At 41.5% G+C, this 16,749-nt stretch overlaps 1 protein-coding gene across 2 annotated transcripts in view; it reads left to right on the top strand.

Moving 5' to 3' along the window:
- Nucleotides 1–16,749, top strand: part of BTBD7 (BTB domain containing 7) — a 111,349-nt gene that overhangs the window by 46,239 nt on the left and 48,361 nt on the right. For both annotated transcript variants that reach the window (XM_075926680.1, XM_014578873.3), the window contains exon 3: nt 469–1,548. In XM_075926680.1, coding sequence (XP_075782795.1) covers nt 469–1,548 — 1,080 coding nt within the window. The remainder of the gene's footprint in view (nt 1–468; nt 1,549–16,749) is intronic.

A 16,749-nucleotide genomic window follows, 5' to 3' on the forward strand; every position in this document is an offset into this window, starting at 1 on the left:
AGTTGCATGCTCTAACTGCAGGGAATCTCTTTTTATAACCAGTCTTAACTGGTTCTTTAATTGGCCCCAGGTGTTCTAATTAGCCTAAGCTCACCTGACTGCAAGCCCATTCAAATAGTTCCAGGTGCTCAGCTGCTTGATTGACTCTGATTCTGAACTAGCCCCTGCCAGTTACCGTGGGAACAGAGATTTTTCTCAGTCTGCGGCTAATATGCCTTCCTTCCGTTAGTTTTTTTTGTATCCCTCTGACCTGACCCTGTCACAAAAGCTATTGCTGAGATGAATAAATGAACCTGCAATGATTCACTTGCAAATCTGACTAATGTCTATTTAAAGAACTTGATATAAAGAGAAGGGAAGATGTGTAAGATGTGTAACTTGTGATGACATCTTTATCTAACCAATGACAGTTGTTTTTTTTTTTCTTCATATGTTTTTAAACCCATTATATTTTCCTTTCATCTTCAGGAACATCATCTTACTCTCATCAAGGTTATGGCTGTGAATCAAAACTCTATAGCCTTGACCATGGCCATGAGAAACCTCAAGACAAGAAAAAGAAAAGCTCTGGTCTTGCCACCCTCAAAAAGAAATTTATTAAGCGTCGGAAATCTAGCCGGTCTGCTGATCATGCCAAGCAGATGCGAGAACTCCTCTCAGGCTGGGATGTTAGAGATGTCAATGCATTAGTAGAAGAGTATGAGGGAACTTCAGCCTTAAAGGAACTTTCTCTGCAAGCGAGTTTGGCAAGACCAGAAGCCAGAACACTACAGAAAGACATGGCTGACCTGTATGAGTACAAATACTGTACTGATGTGGACTTAATATTTCAAGAAACTTGCTTCCCTGTGCATCGTGCAATATTAGCAGCAAGATGTCCATTTTTTAAGACACTGCTTTCTTCCTCACCAGAATATGGAGCAGAGATAATAATGGATATTAACACAGCTGGCATAGACATGCCTATGTTTTCTGCTTTGTTGCACTATCTTTATACAGGAGAGTTTGGAATGGAAGATTCAAGATTCCAAAATGTTGATATCCTTGTTCAGCTTAGTGAAGAATTTGGAACACCAAATTCATTAGATGTTGATATGCGTGGGCTGTTTGATTATATGTGCTATTATGATGTGGTTCTTAGTTTTTCATCCAACTCTGAACTGGTAGAATCATTTGGTGGAAGTCCAAACTGTTTAGATGAAGAACTCCGAGCTCACAAAGCTATTATTTCATCTCGGTCACCGTTTTTTCGACACCTACTGCAAAGGAGGATACGAACTGGTGAAGAAATTACAGACCGAACGCTACGGACTCCAACTAGAATTATACTGGATGAATCTATCATACCAAAAAAATATGCTAAGGTCATTTTAAATTGTATGTATACAGATGTGGTAGACCTCTCCGTTTTGCACTGCAGCCCCTCAGTAGGGAGTCTGAGTGAAGTTCAGGCTCTTGTAGCAGGAAAACTAAACATGACTAGGGCTGAAGAAGCTATGGAGCTCTATCATATAGCACTGTTCTTGGAGTTTAACATGCTTGCACAAGGTATGTAATATTGTGTTTATTTTAGCTCCTCAAATTGAATATAAGGTTAAACTGCTTCTTCCTTTAAGTTTTTGAAAATATTTTCTCTGTCACACTTGGATTTTATTATACCATTAGATACTAACTCTCGTTTAGCTCGTTTCATCAGTAAATTTCAAAGCTGTTTACAAATAAGTATCAGTTTTCTTATTTTACATATGTAGAAACCAAAGCACAAAAACTTGAGTGGCTTGCCCAAATGTCACCCAGCTGTGGCAGAGCTGAGACCAAAACCCCTGTTTCCCAAGTCCTGGCCAGTGCTCTAACACACTGTCTTACATAACATAGCCACCTGTTTTATCTATGAATATAAGTTCTAATCTACTTCTGAATCAAAGTGCATTAATATGAGTAGATATTTGAGAAATGCTATATTCAAAATGACACTCGAGATACAGTAGAGGGCACTGTTTTTCAAGTAGGACACCCAAAAAGCCATGCACCTGCAATCTTTTTGAATTCAAGAGAGAAGAACATGGTCCTATGGATTGAAAACTTGAGGTGCCTTGGTACTGATCTGCTGGGTGATCTTGGGCAAATGGCATCCTCTTTGTGTCTGTTCATCTGTAAATTTAGGATAATTTCATTTATTCCTTTTATAAAATATTTTAAACTCAGTGGGTTGAAAAGTATGCTAAAAGGAGCCTTAATATTATTTTTTAAGTTACTATTTGCATGGACTTATTTGTTTTAATGAAATACACTTTAGCATGTTTGAAAAAGAATGAAGGAAGGTGTCAATTTTTTGGTTGCATGCGAGAGGGGGAAACTGATAAGCCCGCCCCCCCCCCCTTTTTTTAAGATTCATCTTGAGACAAAAGAAATACTCTGGCATTCTATAATGGAATATAAGTCTTTAAGGTGTATAAACATAAACAGTTGGCTATGTAAATTATGAAAAATAGATGACATGACTCTGTGGATTACTGGGGATGTTCTGAGCAATAGAAGCCTTTTAAATTGGCAAAGGATATTTAAACAATTGAAAATATTTGAAAAATTTTCAATTAAAAAATAAAAAATTGAAGGAGGAAAGTTGATGGCTAGTGCCTCTCAAAGTTAGATTGATATATCATTGAATACAAAATAATAATTAAATACACCAAAATGTATGGAAACATAAATTTTGGATATTATGGATGACTGACTAAAACCACTTTTCATTTGTATGTTCACTCTAATCTTTTCCATACATGTACAGAATAAATTTTATGTGCACTGAGGCATGTGTGAATATGCACCACCAGAAGAAACAAAAAATCTAGCTCTGAGTGCTCTGCCAATCAGCTGGATGTCATTTAAATCTCTTCTGAGTGCTACACAAACACAGAGCGTACAGGGAATCCTGGTTTTAGCAGCATAAATATTTCTAGTTTAGAAAAATACATTGATGAATAGGACAGTTCCTAGCAAATGGAGTTTTAGATGGGGAGTAATCAATTTATGCACAATTAGGCTATTTTTATATTTTTCTCTAGGGAAGATAATTATTCAAACCTGAGTCAGGGCAGAGCTGTCTTGCTAAGTCTACAGACAGCTTCAGTGTGCCTGAAGACTCTAGGGAGGTTAGGAGTTGGTCCTTGTCTGTCGTTTGTTTGAAGTTAATGTTCTGTCATGTCATGCATTCTGGGACTTATCTGATACTGGTTGCTGTCAGAGGCAGGATTCTTGACTACTGGACCATTTGTCTGATCTAGTATTGTAATTTGTATGCTTTACCTGAGATCTTTATAATGATGCAATGAATTTGAATACATGATACAGTATATGGCAGGTCAGGCATTTAGGTAGCTTGGCTCTACGGAAGAATCACAGCATGTAACAATCTCTGTCTGAGAGAGAACATATCTCTGTCCTTTCAGGTGATGGTTGCTTGGAACTTTTCTCTCCTTTTTCCTGGAGGCTGTTTTCTATCCAGCCTGACCCCAGAGAGGCGTTGTGTTTGGTATAACCGAGGGCATAATTTGTATTGTGGCATCTTTATTACTGACAATGATTCATAAAGTAGAAAACAGCATGACAGTCAGATATGTTTGTCTTCAGTATTCACAGCTGTAGGAAGAAAAGTGATTTCAATTGCAAATTGGTAGATTTGTCATGGAATGTATTGAGGGACTATTTACATACCATTATGCCATTTTTAAACAGCCACTTTTAAAGTGCATGTCTACTTTGAAATATTCCTAACTGTAACAAGAATCTTGTCTAAAACTTACAGAATAGGTTATTTAACATACACGGAAAGAATCCTTCTACTCTGCAGTCTGGATACTGAAGAACAGATGATATTGGAGGAAGATCATGTTTTATATGGCCTACTAGAAGAGTTACGTTAAAACTATGGAAGACAGAAATGTGGGATGTTGACTTGAAGTAGTTATAGTCCTTAAGGGAAGGAGGCTATATCAGGAAAACTTTTTGCAAATAATGGTCTTGAAGGCTGTGAAGCAGTCCTTGATGCTGACATGAGAACTACTGAAAGATGCAGGGTGCATAATTCTTGAAGAATTCTGCTGCAGTGTTTTCTTTCCTGTAGTTTTCTTGGAAAAGTTTCTGAACTGTGAAATGTAAAATGAACAGGACTGTAATGAACCATTTTTCTGGAACTTCTTCAGTGGAGGAATATGAAATGTGTGTTTGGCACTAAGAAATTACAGTGCTTCTACTTTAAGTATACAGAAAACCTTCTGTATTATTTCATCGCTTGCCATTTTAGCAATTACAGATAAATATAGTCCATTGCTCTTGTACAACAATTTGGTCAAGACCCAAATGACAATGTCTGTGATAAGAAGGAAGGTACCAAAGCAATATATGTACAGTGACCATATGTCCTGGATTTTCTGGGACTGTCCCAGTGTCCCCATTAAGTAGTGAAATGTCCCGGAAAGCCCCACCAGGCACTTCACTTCTTGATGCAGACACCACCTTGTGGGGAAGATGCAACTGAGAGATGGCTCCGTGCGCTGCCATTTCCCCTGTAGTGTGGCACAGCAACAACAGCCATCTATCCCCTCCCACTGCCTGCAGGGCACATAAGCAGCTCTATTGGAGCTTTGCCCGTGGGCAGCAGGACCAGTTTCTGATGGCATGCAGTTCCAGGCCACCCACTGCCCCACCACTGCATGCTGTGCTGCCTCCTTTTTTTCCCCCAGTGGGATTGCCTCTGACACATGAGGCCTCTAGTCTGGGCACGCTGCCACCTCCTTCTCCAGGCTGCTTGTTGGTACAGCAGCCGCTGCAGTGGTGGGAGAGACGGGCAGGTCCAAGGCAAAACTCAGTGAAGCTGCTTCCAGACCTCTATGCCTTGGAGCTGCTGCCTCAGGACTGGCAGGGATCACGCAGAACCCAGCTGGGGTACTGCGGAGCAGGGTGTGCTCAGGCTTAACAGGTACTCTCCAAGCACTGCTGCTCTCTCCCTGCCCCTCCCTACCCTGCTGGCAGAGTGGCTGCAAAGGGGGAGAGGACTACAAAGGAAGGTTCCAAGTCATGAGGAATTTTAGTGCCACTGTCACTGGAGAATAGTGATAGAAATGTAGCTGTGTTAGTCTCCTGTAGCTGAAACAAAATACAGGACTAACAAGATGGTTTATTAGCTGATGAGCTTTCGTGGGCCAGACCCACTTCCTCAGTTCAAATAGTGGAAGAAAATAGTCACAACCATATATACCAAAATAGTCACAACCATATATACCAACCATATATACCAAACCACAACCATAAAATATTTGATTTGTCCTTTTCATATGCGTTCATTTTTTTAAATTGTATCCTTTGGTATATATGGTTGTGATTATTTTCTTCCACTATTTGATCTGAGAAAGTGGGTCTGGCCCACGAAAGCTCATCATCTAATAAACCATCTTGTTAGTCTTTAAAGTGCTACATAGTCCTGTATTTTGTTTCACTGTCACTGGAGGTCTTGTTGGATTTCAAAACTTTGATGGTAAAATTTGCTGGTCAGTGATTGTGTACATGGTGTCCCCGCTATAAGTCGCCCTAGTATGCATTCGTTCTGCACTAAAGTCATTGATGCTTGTAGGAACTGATGGTGTTGTAAGTCCTCCTATTTCCCGCTCTTAAGTTGCACCAAAAAAACCCACTATTTTGCACAAATGGAAGTCAACTGCGGGGAAAAAAATTACCCGCGCTAAGTTGTTTCGCTAGAAGTCCAAGTTTTTTGGAATATATAGCAAGGATGTATTGCTGTTTTATATTGCTTTTGAATTGGTTAACTTGAGAAATACCATCAATAAAAACACATTTTAAGGAAATGAAACAGCAGATTTTAGTTCATAAAGTGACAAAATATACAATTGACTAATCAAACACTAGGTATTAGTTTATTTCAATTTGTAAGTAGTAAGAAATGATACTAACTAAATACTGAAGTATTTGGTATGAGTTCAAAGCAAGTATTAAAGACTGGAGGCGACATTAAAAATTATAAACTGAGTAGAGCCACTCCAGCAGTTTTTAATATACATAAACATTACATAACTGGCAAAACAGTTGGTTCCTCCAAAGCTCTTGGAACCCCTCCCAGATTGGTATCAGTCACAGACTTAATGGCATAGAGCGTATGATTATGATCTAAATCAGTACTTCTCAAAGTGAGCCACAGTTCTCCTTGGCTGGAAATAGTGAACTGCAGCTCGTGGGAGCAGTGAGGCTCTGTGGCTGTGGATCCTTTAGGTCAGGGGTGGAAAACCTTTTTTGGAGGCCACTTACCCACAGAAAAATCAGTCAGGGAGCTGCACCCAAGTGAGGAGCAAAACCACCCCTCACGAGCGAGGCTCCCTAGTGCTGGGGAGAGCCTCAGGTGCTGGATCCAGGGAAGCCAGGGTCTGCATCTGGGCCCCGGGCCTTAGGTTCCCCACCTCTGCTTTAGGTAAACAAAGTGATATGGGCCCACTAGCAGCTTCTCTTTTTTTTGGCCCGCAGCCCACTTTGAGAAACACTTATCTAAATCCTTGATTAAGCTACTGAACAGAACCAGTCTCAGAATTAATCCTTACTTGTTATGCCCTTCCAACATGAGTGTGAAGCATTGATAACTACTCTCTGCGATCAATTATCCAACCAGTTATGTACCCACCTAATAGTATCTCCATCTAGATTGTATTTCCCATGCTTGTTAATGAGACGATCATGCAGGACTGTATCAAAAGCTTTACTAAAATACCACATCTCTCCCCCTCCAAATCTACAAGACGTGTTACTCTATCAGAAAAAGCTATCTAATTGGTTTGACCAGTTTTGTTCTTGACAAAGATATGCTGATTATTACTTTATACCTTATCTTCCAGATGTTTACAAATTGATCCCTTAATTATTTTCTCCATAATTTTTGTGCCAGGAAATAAAGCTGACCAGTCTTAATTCCTTGAGTTGCCCTTATTTTCCATTTTATAGATGGGCATCATATGAATCCTTTTCCTATGTACCCTTTTCCAGTCTGGGATCTCTCCCATCTTCTATGACTTTTGAGAGATACTAGCTAACAGCTCAGATATCTCCTCAATCAGCTCCTTGAATATTCTAGGATATATTTCATCTAGTCTTTGTGACTTGGAGATATCTAAGTAATTTTTAACTTGTCATTTCCATGTTTTGGCTTCTGAACCTACCATTTTCACAGGCATTCATTACACTAGGTGTCCAATCTCCTCCAACATCCTTTGTGAAAACCAAAACAAAAATCATTAAGCACCTTTGCCATTTTCATATAATCGGTTTTTCTCTCCATCAAGTAAAGGGCCTATCCTGTCCTTAGTCTTTCTCTTGTTTCTAATGCATTTGTAAAATATTTTCTCTTTACCCTTTATGTCTCTACCTAGATTGAGCTTATTTTGTGCCCCAACCTTTCTAATTTTGCCCCTACATACTTGTTTGTTTATATTCATCCTTTGTCCACTTTTTGTCTGATTCTTTATATTTTTAGATCACTCAAGATCTCCTGAATGATTGTGCTTTTTTCTTTATGAATAAATGAGAAGTCTGATTCACAACAAATGAGTGAGAAATTTAAAGATGTTCTATAAAAACCATAACCATTAAAAAATTGATAAGCATATTAAGATATGACACACAGGGCAGAAAGATATTGAGATTTATAAATAGTAAGCATAGAGAAATGAACGTACATTTTTTTGGATCAGCATGTTTTAATCTTTGTACAAAAGGTGTTAGCTCAAAAGTATAATTAAGGTTGAAATTTTATTTTAAAGAAATATTGTTGCTATAAATAATTTTTACATAATTGATTTTAATTTAAGCATTCTTTAATGGGGCAAGTCATTTTGAAAACTTTTCCATTTTATAATAATTTAAGAGTAGATTATGCTATAAAAGTAGATTATGTACTATAGCCTATTCTTGAATACCTATGCCAATTTTTGAAGACTTAGAACAATATTTTTCCGTTTGCAATTTTTTTTCTCTATATAGAAAAACAGCATACAGGGGAAATGGACTATAAACAGGGAAAAAGTAGAACCTACTGTATGCAAAATGCTAATTTAAAATAGAAAGTGGAAATATGTTTTCTCTTTTTCAGTTACAGTAATCCTAGATATTAACTTGCCTCAATGCAGTATGGGTATACTTTCTTACATCAGGGGACTAAACTGGATGATCTCTTGTGGTCCTTTCTTTTTCTACAGTTCTGTGGTTCTCAGCAGTTCATACTTTCCATTTAGCAATGTTTTGATAGTAAGATTTATGGATAAAGTTATCATCTCAGTTAAATGTAAAAGTAATTTGTTTTTATTAAGAAAAAAGATGGGTGTGTTAGAAAGATAATCAAATGCTTTAGCAGTGTGCAGTATTTTTTTAAGGGGATCACACTAGTAAGTGGTTCTTCCAGCTATCTAAATTGAGGAAAGGAAATGAGTAGTATTTTAGCCTCACACAATTCATTTAGATAAATCTACAGTAGTGAACTTTTCAGCTTCTGTATCTAGAATGTTTGAAGCTGTGATCAAGATGACAGGTTTCCAAGGTTTAAATAAGAGGGGCACTTAAAGTGCATGGAATAGGGTTCTAAAGATGTTCAGTGTCTCACTAAGCAATTGGATTATGGAATTAAATATATTTTGAATAATTTGAAAGTTGGTAGAACTTTGAAGTCCTAGAGAATAAAACTTTTTCCATTTTTTTGAACAAACTCTCCCCCAACACTACCCTTGTATTTGTATGTTTAAAAAATATGAATAACCTATACTAGTGAAACAGTCAAGAAATGACAACAGTGAAGTTGCATGCACACAACCCTAATTTTTCCTCTTCAGGGGATATGTATTTTAGTCCAATCTTTAATTATATAATCCGATACAGCACAACTCCCAAAAGGCTTTTAGCCATTCTGTTGCTCTTCATTTAAATGAACATTGCCATGCTTAAAATTGGGAGCCTACCCACCCTCCTTTCCTTGAGCTTGCTTTCTGTCAGCATCTACTAGATTTACTGGCTCATGCTTTGCCACTAAGGTTCTCATTTGTTACCTACGTTGTGGTTGTGGGTTTTTGGTCCAAGACATTCAGCAAGTGAACAGGAATCTGTTCTGCATTTAAGACCTCCAGAGTCCATGTATCAAAGCAACAACTTACCTAACCAGTCAGAATGTAATTAATTGAGCTAGAAACCTTTTTATCGTGCATGTTAGGTATATATTTTTGCCTATAGGGCTTATGGCAGTCAGCTTCCACCTTTTTTCACTAATAACTGCTTTCTCTACTGGCCTGCTGTATGAAAGGATTCTAGCTATGTAGCAAATTCCACTAAGAACATAAGAATGGCCATACTGGGTCAGACCAAAAGTCCATCCGGCCCAGTACCCTGTCTACTGACCGTGGCCAATGCCAGGTGTTCCAGAGGCAGTGAATCTAACAGGTAATGATCAAGAGATCTCTCTCCTGCCATCCATTTCCACCCTCTGACAAATAGAAGCTAGGGACACCATTCCTTACCCATCCTGGCTAATAGCCTGTCAGCCGACGGTCAGGGCAGTGAGTCCCTTATGACCGGCTGAAGTTGTTTTAAATTGTGCTTGGTTCTGTTACAGCAACTGAAGGAGTCAGGTTAAAGCTTAAACAGTTACTATTTTATTGTTACAGGGTAAACTTAGTTGTTAAATGCTACTGCTGTGTTACAGATAACACAGCCACTCCAAAGGACAGGACAGAAATTAGACTAAGTCACTTACAGGTACCATGAAACCCTTTTGGTTCTCTGAGCGCTTATTAAATGCATGCAAAATAGACATCTAGCAGGTATCTATTCTCACCCCTGCGTTCCAGACTTAGAATCATAGAATAATAGGATTGGAAGGGACCTCAAGAGGTCATCGAGTCCAGCCCCCCGCCCTCAAGGCAGGACCAAGCTCTGTCTACACCATCCCTGACAGATGTCTGTCTAACCTGTTCTTAAATATCTCCAGAGAGGGAGATTCCACCACCTCCCTTGGCAATTTATTCCAATATTTGACCACCCTGACAGCTAGGAATTTTTTCCTAATGTCCAATCTAAACCTCCCCTGCTGCACTTTAAGCCCATTGCTCCTTGTCCTGTCCTCAGAAACCAAGAGGAACACATTTTCTCCTTCCTCCTTGTGACACCCTTTTAGATATTTGAAAACCGCTATTATGTCCCCCCTTAATCTTCTTTTTTCCAAACTAAACAAGCCCAGTTCATGAAGCCTGGCTTCATAGGTCATGTTCTCTAGACCTTTAATCATTCTTGTCGCTCTTCTCTGTACCCTTTCCAATTTCTCCACATCTTTCTTGAAATGTGGTGCCCAGAACTGGACACAATACTCCAGCTGAGGCCTAACTAGTGCAGAGTAGAGCGGCAGAATGACTTCACGAGTTTTGCTTACAACACACCTGTTGATACAACCTAGAATCATATTTGCTTTTTTTGCAACAGCATCACACTGTTGACTCATATTCAACTTGTGGTCCACTATGACCCCTAGATCCCTTTCCGCCATGCTCCTTCCTAGACAGTCGCTTCCCATCTTGTATGTATGGAACTGATTGTTCCTTCCTAGGTGGAGCACTTTGCATTTCTCTTTATTAAACCTCAGCCTGTTTACCTCTGACCATTTCTCTAACTTGCTAAGGTCATTTTGAATTATGTCCCTATCCTCCAAAGAAGTCGCAACCCCGCCCAGTTTGGTATCATCTGCAAACTTAATAAGCGTGCTCTCTATCCCAATATCTACATCATTGATGAAGATATTGAACAGTACGGGGTCCCAAAACATACCCTTGAGGAACTCCACTTGTTATCCCTTTCCAGCAGGATTTAGAACCATTAACAACAACTCTCTGACTACGGTTATCCAGCCAATTATGCACCCACCTTATCGTTGTTCTTATTCCCTTTTTTATAGATGGGCACAATATTTGCCCTTTTCCAGTCTTCTGGAATCTCCCCTGTCTGCCATGATTTTTCAAAGATCATAGAGGAGGTATCTGAGCCTTTAGCTATCAGCTCCTTGAGTATCCTGGGATGCATCTCATCAGGACCTGGTGACTTGCTGACATCTAACTTTCCTAAGTGATTTTTAAGTTGTTCTTTGTGTATCCTATCTTCTAAACTTACCCTCTCACTGCTTGTATTCACTACGTTAGGCACACCTCCAGACTTCTCGGTGAAGACCGAAACAAAGAAGTCATTGAGCATCTCCGCCATTTCCAAGTTTCCTGTGGCCAGTGGCCAGTGTCTTTCTCTCAATCCCTCGCGAAGAAGTAGGGCAAGGTTGGGCGTCCCACAGACCTCAGGAGACAATCAATACCTGCCAGCAGGTATAGATGATTGGAGCTCAAATGGGGTGGGCTACTGAACCTCTTTTTATACCCCTTTGGTCATGTAGGCTTCTTCCTGGTCTCAAGTGGCCAATTAGGAAAAATGGCTTTGAACACCCAAATTTCCCACGAAGGGTGCAAAGCATAATTTACACCTGGGAAAATGCAGACAATGGGCACCTCTGGTATGTGATGGGCGAAGATTCCTCTCCTGGGACAGTGCAGGCGTGTCAATTACTGGTACTAGCCATCAGGGCGACGGGAGGCCCCGGGTCGTCAGCTAGCCCATTTACTGTCTGGTTTCTGTTTATGGTAGAGTCAGGGACAGGCAGCACACCTGCATTCCCAGGGCATCAAAGGCTAACTGCCTTTCTCTTGCTCTCTGGGGCGGGGGGGGGGGGACGACACCAAGATGGGGTTCGTGTCTGGCAACATTGCCATTAATGGACTTAACCTCCATGAAGTTATCTAGTTCTCTTTTAAACCCTGTTATAGTCCTAGCCTTCACAACCTCCTCAGGCACAAGGAATTCCAGAGATTGACTATGTGCTGTGTGAAGAAGAACTTCCTTTTATTTGTTTTAAACCTGCTGCCCATTAGTTTAATTTGGTGGCCCCTAGTTCTTACATTATGAGAACAAGTAAAATAACTTTTCCTTATTCACTTTCACCACACCACTCATGATTTTATATACCTCTATCTTATCCCCCCTTAGGGTGTGTCTAGACTACATGGCTCCGTCAACGAAGCCATGTAGTGTAGACACACTCAGTGTCTCCTCTTCTCGAAGCTGAGAAGTCCCAGACTCTTTAATCTGTCCTCATATGGGATCCGTTCCAAACCCCTAATCATTTTAGTGCCTTTCTTTGAGCCTTTTTGAATGCTGGTATATCTTTTGTGGAATGAGGAGACCACATCTGTACGCAGTATTCAAGGTGTGGGCGTACTGTGGATTTATATAAGGGCAATAAGATAGTCTCCGTCTTATTATCTATCCCTTTTTTAATGATTCCTAACATCCTGTTTGCTTTTTTGACTGCCGCTGCACACTGTGTGGATGTCTTCAAAGAACTATCCATGATGACTCCAAGATCTCTTTTCTGATTAGTTGTAGCTAAATTAGCCCCCATCATTTATATTTATATTTATATTTATATTTATATTTATATTTAGAGAGAGAGAGAGAGATTTTTTTTTTCCAGTGTGCATTGCTTTACATTTATCCACATTAAATTTCATTTGCCATTTTGTTGCCCAGTCACTTAGTTAGGTAAGATCTTTTTGAAGGTCTTCACGGTCTGCTTTGGTCTTAACTACCTTGAGCAGTTTAGTATCATCTGCGAACTTTGCCACCTCACTGTTTACCCCTTTCCCCAGATCATTTATGAATAGGATTGGTCCTAGGACTGACCCTTGGGAAACACTACTAGTTACTCTTCCCCAGTCTGAAAATTTACCATTTTTTCCTACTCTTCGTTTCTTGTCCTTTTAACCAGTTCTCAGTCCATGAAAGGATTTTCCCTCTTAGCCCATGACAACTTAATTTATGTGAGGGATCTTGTCAAAGGCTTTCTAGAATCTAAGTACATTGCCTTTGGTCTCCTTTTGCTGACTTTTATTTGCAAGTCAATGTCCATCTGAGCATTGAGAAATTGTACTGTTGCCAGTGTATCCTTGAAGTATTATAGTTATCTAGATGAACTTGAAAAAACAGTCTCATCTAGTCCTCTGCCTCCCAGGAAATTTTCCTCTCAAATTGGGATAGTTGGGTAACACCTACCTGCACTTCTGAACACATGAAGTAAAAAGTGTTGTAAATACAGGCAGTCCCCAGGTTATGTACAAGATAGGGACTGTAGGTTTGTTCTTAAGTTGAATTTGTATGTAAGTCGGAACTGGCATCCAGATTCAGCCGCTGCTAAAACTGACCAGCGGCTGACTACAGGAAGCCCGAGACAGAGTTGCTCTGCCCCAGGCTTCCTGCAATCAGCTGCTGATCAGTTTCAACAGCAGCTGAATCTGGACGCCTGGGACAGAGCAGCTGGGGCGCTGCCAGGTAGGGCGCCGCACCTCAGCACTGTGGGGGACCAACCCGGCAGCACCCCAGCTGCTCTACCCCAGGTATCCCCAAGTCAGCCGCTGTTGAAACTGATCAGCGGTAGATTCCAGGAAGCCCGGGGCAGAGCAACTCTGCCTCGGGCTTCCTGTAGTCAGCCGCTGGTCAGTTTCAGCAGCGGCTGACTTGGGGACGCCAGGGGCAGAGCAGCTGCGGTGCTGCCGGGTTGGTCCAGTAGCGCCCCTCCTCGGCGATACTGGACCCAACCCAGCAGCACCCCAGCTGCTCTGCCCCAGGCGTCCTGATTCAGCTGCTGCTGAAACTGACTAGCAGTGGCTGAATCAGGATGCCTGGGGCAGAGCATCTGGGGTGCTGCCGGGTTGGTCCAGTAGTGCCGAGGAGTGGTGCTGTGGGACCACCCGGGCTGCGCCCCAGCTGCTCTACCCCAGGTGTCGTGAGAAAAGCCTGGCCTCCGGGGGGGGGGGGGGGGGCGCACTAGCTGCGCCCCCCCCCCCCCCAGCAGACCAGGGAGACGGGGGCGGCAGGACCGCCCAGACGCACTGCGGTCCCGCTGCCCACGTCCTCCGAAGCTTTGCTCCGCATCTCCCTGGTCTGCTGGGGAGGCTCCCCCAGCAGACCACGGAGACGCGCAGCAGCTTTTCTCGCCCCGGAGAAAAGCCCCGTTCGTACCTACGGATCCCACATAAGTCGGATCCGCGTAAGTCGGGGACTGCCTGTAATCTGTCTCACATTGGTTCTCTGGCCCCATTCAAGAAGTTTAACCCTTTATTTCCTCTGAAGGTGATTTTTTTTTTCAGCATCTTTCATCTTTGCTGCAACCTCTTCCCTCTTAGTAAATTCCATATTGACCAAAGCTTTGTCTCCTCCTTGTTTCTGGAAAATCTCTTAATCCATGGCTAGTTAGGGTGCTGATCCAGTCTGTTTTTCCCCAGCCTGGACTGAGTGTTTTGAAAGTGTTTCAGAATTGTTGCAAACACTTTTTATAGCTTTTGAGAGAACTGATCTTTCCCCCCCTTATTTCTTCTGATACCAGTGCTCCACATAACCAACGTCTATGGCCGTGCAGCCTGGCTTCCCAATGGACAAGTAGTAACACAGAATCTGGGTACATTCTAAATATAACTTGTTTTATATGTACACTCTGGTCCTGTAGTAAAGGTGGTCAAACAGCTTCCAGGCAGTCCCTTCTTTAGTAATCTGAGCCCAGTTCGAGAGCTATTTTGCCTTAAGAATTGACCAAGGCAGAGTGAGAACTTTTTTCTTCTGCTTTTACAGTATTCTCCAAGAACTACTGTGTCTAAACATTATTAAACATTATCTTGCATAATCAAAAGTAACAATACAATAGATCTTCCCAATACTGACCATTTGCTTACATACTAATAGAAAAAGCAAAGAAAACCCTTTGGAAGACTGTGTAATGGTGCCACTTGGTGATATCTGCATAAAGATCAATATAAGGCCCCATGTCAGTTTTATTAATCTTCTTTTATTAGTGAAGATGTTAGCATTTGAAATTCCATTATTAGCCTTTATGAATGGCTTTTATTAAATCATCAAGCCAAATTGCTAAACTTTAGATAGGTGCCAAACATCTGCTATGAATTATATAGTACTTTCCAGATGGAGTATTCAATTAACAATGAAACCATTTTTATTTTGTGACTAAAAATTAAATTTGTCCTTGAAGGATTCTTTCTGCTATTCAAATGAAAATGTTTGCTTTACTTGGAGCCTGATTTAACTTCCATTAAAGTTAATTGAACTCTGCAACTTACTTTAGAAACATTAACTTTAATGGAAATCAGATTTGAGTCTTATGGAGGATGAACTGAACTGGTTGGGAAACATATCTGCCCAATAGACTTGTGTCAATAACACTGCATCTGATGTTCTGGTTTGGAACTGCTCAGCTTTGGGGAAAAAAAGCCATGTGTAGATAATATTAATAGAGTTATGGATCCTAAGATATGATTTACACCCCTGTGTAAATTAGGGGTGTTAAATATTGGTTAATTGAATAGTTGGATAATCTCATGAATTCTTATTGACTAATCAACCATTCTGTAGTCCTCAGGGGTTGGGCCAGCAGCCAGTGTCCTCCAGCCCCACTCCCAAGGAGCCCCCTGCCACTCCATGCTGTTGCCTCCGTATTAGAGGCATCAGTGTGGGGTGCCAGGTGGGATCTGGTCCGCAAGGGGAGCCAGTTTAAAAAAAAAAAAAAAGCTCTCCTTCTGGACTGGCTGCCTGTTGCCTGCACTACTGCCTCTGATACAGAGGCAGCAGCACGGGATGGCAGCAGCCCCTGTCCTGCAGGGGGACCTCTGAGCTCCTGGACGTGAAGAGCCGCTGCGGGGGTGGGTCACAGACCTGGTGTGAGCCAGGACTAAGCTGGGCTGCTGGGTCAGCCAGCTAAAAAAATTACTGGCAGGGGGAGGAGGGAAATGTGTGTAGTTTATAGCATTAACTGATAAGCTTTTCCTTATTGGTTAATAGACTGCACTATTACATCAGTGATGTAAATATCAGTTGTATTAGGATTTTGCCTGTCTGCAGTTTTTCCTCATCTGGGCATTGAAGTTGGTGTGGAATGGCCCTCAATTGTCTGAAAATTACCTTTGATTCCAAGCCTCTTGCTATATGTTGTATTATTTTTGAGATGCTGATTGTTTCCCAACAGCAGTTTAAAAAGAGACAGACAGACACTTGTGTTTTTTTTCCCCAAAGCCTTATTCTGTCTCTGATTTGGCACACATCATCAGACATCAAAGGTATTCTTGATCTCAGCAGGGCTGATATATCCAAGCACCAGGAACACCATACTAGCAACATTAAATGTACGTAAATATATTGTGGGAAAGGTAGAGCAAAAATGTCAATTATAGATTAATGCAGCATGAATAATCAAGTACTCAAAATAACTTGGCTACACATTTCTAGGAAGCAAAGCAGATAACACAATCTGAAGTAATCTGTTTTCTATTTAGTTTTGACCTATTTGTATGTAACCACTATATCAGTCAGGGCCGGATTAAGGCATGGGCTAGCTGGACAGCTGCCTGGGGTGCCAACCTATGGGGGGAGCCTGATGGCAACTGTAAGGGGCAAGCAGCGCCCTTCATAGCTGCCATCAGGCGCCGCGCACCCGGCTCCTGGATCGGGGGCTGCGTTAACACCCGCAGCGCCGGCCAGCAGCTCCCTTCCCCCCGTGGCTGCGGGGCCCTGCACGGCCAGGCTCGGCCCGCTGTGAGCTGCACGCCAGCGGCGGTAGCC

The sequence above is a fragment of the Pelodiscus sinensis genome, chromosome 4, assembly GCF_049634645.1.
Source record: "Pelodiscus sinensis isolate JC-2024 chromosome 4, ASM4963464v1, whole genome shotgun sequence".
Lineage (NCBI taxonomy): Eukaryota > Metazoa > Chordata > Testudines > Trionychidae > Pelodiscus > Pelodiscus sinensis.